The 2,655-nt window shown below is 43.9% G+C and overlaps 1 protein-coding gene across 1 annotated transcript; it reads right to left on the bottom strand.

Annotated features, from left to right (window-relative positions):
- Positions 1–806: 806 nt before the first annotated feature.
- Positions 807–2,649, bottom strand: LOC114615821 (protocadherin beta-6-like). Its single transcript, XM_028761431.1, has one exon. It carries the CDS (start codon positions 2,497–2,499, stop codon positions 1,051–1,053), a length of 1,449 nt encoding a protein of 482 aa, XP_028617264.1. The 5' UTR covers positions 2,500–2,649; the 3' UTR covers positions 807–1,050.
- Between the last annotated feature and the right edge of the window lie 6 nt (positions 2,650–2,655).

Genomic DNA, 2,655 nt, shown 5'->3' with positions numbered 1-2,655 from the left:
CACTTTTATTTGTAGAACAGCAGGATGAATAAAAAGAAATTGTTCAACAAAATGAGATCACTAAAGTCTTGATTCTTTGGAGGACTCAGTGGTTCCTTCTGTTATTGAAGTTAGTTTTAAAATAAGATTGTGCCAAGGAATGAATTAACAAGATTTGGTTATTTGTTGGTTTGCTTGTTTCTTTGTTACTTGGAAATGTACCTAGAACCTGAGAGACATGAATGGTCTACTTCTGATCAAATAGTCTTACTCTCTTAACACTTTTATTTAGTGACAGAGATGACAAATTATTAACATATAAAGTTGTATCTTTACTATTTACAAAGGAAATTGCTAAAATTAATATTTGTAGAATGATGTGTTAGGTATATGGTGATCAAATAATGCAGATAATCTCTAGCATACATAGTTCTCATAAGAATAAAAAGGCACAACTCTAGTGTCTTAATATTTTAGTACAGGGACTGTTTATAATTCAGAAGGCAAATATACTCACGGCTACTAAAAGTAGCTAAAATGATTTCAGCTATGATTAAAGCTCACTAACAGAATGTGTGTTTAGTATGTAAGAGATCCTATATTAAACATCCAATAGTAACAAAATAAAGTCAAGTACAGAATTAAAATGCAAACAACTTGGCCATAAAAATTGAAATTATGTGGTAAATCAGGTAAAGTAGCTGGCAATTGGGAGACAGAGACAGATAGATGTCTGCTTGAGGCCATCCTGGTCTACTTAGTAAGTTCCAGGATAGCCAGAGCTACATAGTGAGACCTTGAAAACAGAACAAAACAAAACACCAGATGACATAAAATTTTATTGTGTAATACTTGAGCTAAAGCAAAATGTAAGTTATGTCCTTAATATCTACTAAAATAAAAAATACTAAGTACAGTGGATATTGAGAAAGAAGTAAACCTTTTAGTAATGAAGGGCATGCATATGCTTTGATTACAGTGTCAATACTTAGTTAAAGCGATTCACTTTCTTAAGAGGATCATATTGCAATAAATTTGCCAAAAACAAATTCACTAAAACAAATACAGCAGTTAACTGAATACAATGCTATGCCTCCAGTGCGGACTTTCCTTCACTTCTCTCCCAGGGTCCTGAACCACTAGGTTGGAGATCATGGGTTTAAGGAATTTGAACTCACCAGTTCCAGACTCCCCAGTCAGACACACCTCATACTGGTAGCTCTGGGACAGAGTTCCAGTTCGGCCAACATCCACCAGGTGGCCAGGAAAGTGGCTCTCAGGCACAGAGAAGGCACCCAGAGAAGCCGCCCTGGCCCTCTTGCACAGCCTCATCCCAATGAAGAGCAAGACAGAGAAGAGGAAGAGTGAAGACACAGATGACAAGGCAATGACCAGGTAAAGCGTGAGAGCGTCATCACCTTCCTGAGTGGGGTCCTGCACGACTTCAGACAAAGGCAGGTAGGGCTGAGAGAAGCCATCCACCAGCAACACATGCAGCGTGACTGTAGAAGAACGAGGAGGATCGCCATTGTCCTTGACCAGCAGCACCAGCCTGTGCTTGGGCACATCTCGCTCACTCAGCAGCCTGGTGGTGCGCACCTCGCCATTGTGCGCCCACACGCTGAACAGCCCAGGCTCTGTGGCCTTGAGCAGCTGGAATGACAGCCAGGCATTCTGGCCAGAGTCTCGGTCCACTGCCACCACCTTGGTGACCAAGTAACCTGCCTCTGAAGCTCTGGGCACTAGCTCCTTACAAAGCGCAGAGGCATTCTGCAGAGGGTAGAGCACGAAGGGATCATTGTCATTGTCATCCAGCACCACCACGCGTACCAGAGTCTGGCTGCTGAGTGCAGGTGAACCATGATCTGTGGCACTCACGCCGAACTCGAAGGCCTGCAGGACCTCATAGTCCAGTGCCCTGAGTAGGAACAGCTGCCCATTGTCTTCACTGATGGAGACGAGAGAGGTGACAGCCAGCTGCAGATCATGGGGCGGCAGCAACGAGTAGCTGATGTGGGCATTAGAGCCAGAGTCTGAGTCTGTGGCGCTGATGGTGCCTATGTGCAAGGCGGGGCTGTTGTTCTCACGGACGAACATGTTGTAGGAGGTTTGGGTGAAGGCGGGGGTGTTGTCGTTGACGTCAGAAACCTGCACTGTTATGGTGTGCTGGGTTGTGAGCCTGGGTGTGCCCAGGTCCGAGACTGTGATGGTGATGTTGTATTCAGCTTTGCTCTCTCTATCCAGTGGCCCTTCTGTCACTAAAGTGTAATAATTCTCAAATGTGGGCTTCAAAAGAAATGGAAGTTCGTTCTGAATAGAACACACCATCCTTCCATTTTCCCCTGAATCTGGGTCAGAGACACTGAAAACAGCAACTACAGCCTCAGGAGCATTTTCTGGGATGGAATTAGTGAGCGAAGATATTGTGAGTTTAGGGGCATTGTCGTTCACATCCAACACCTGTATAGCTACAGTGCATTTTCCTGAAAAGCCTCCTGGGTCTGTAGCTACAATTTCCATGTCATAATATGGAGTTGTCTCAAAATCTAATGCCCCTTTAAGACGAATTTCTCCTGTGATTTCATCTATTACAAATGGTTGAGATACTCCATTGCCTTGAAACAGAGAGTAGGCTACATTGCCATGTATGCCAGCATCTAAATCCCTGGCAGACAC

This window comes from Grammomys surdaster, unplaced genomic scaffold (assembly GCF_004785775.1).
Source record: "Grammomys surdaster isolate TR1022 unplaced genomic scaffold, NIH_TR_1.0 158481, whole genome shotgun sequence".
Lineage (NCBI taxonomy): Eukaryota > Metazoa > Chordata > Mammalia > Rodentia > Muridae > Grammomys > Grammomys surdaster.
This window is presented reverse-complemented; position numbering and strand designations above follow the sequence as displayed.

Bases quoted from the DNA above. Each gene is read 5' to 3' on its own strand.
- LOC114615821 (XM_028761431.1), bottom strand. From the start codon at position 2,499: ATGGAAATTGTAGCTACAGACCCAGGAGGCTTTTCAGGAAAATGCACT.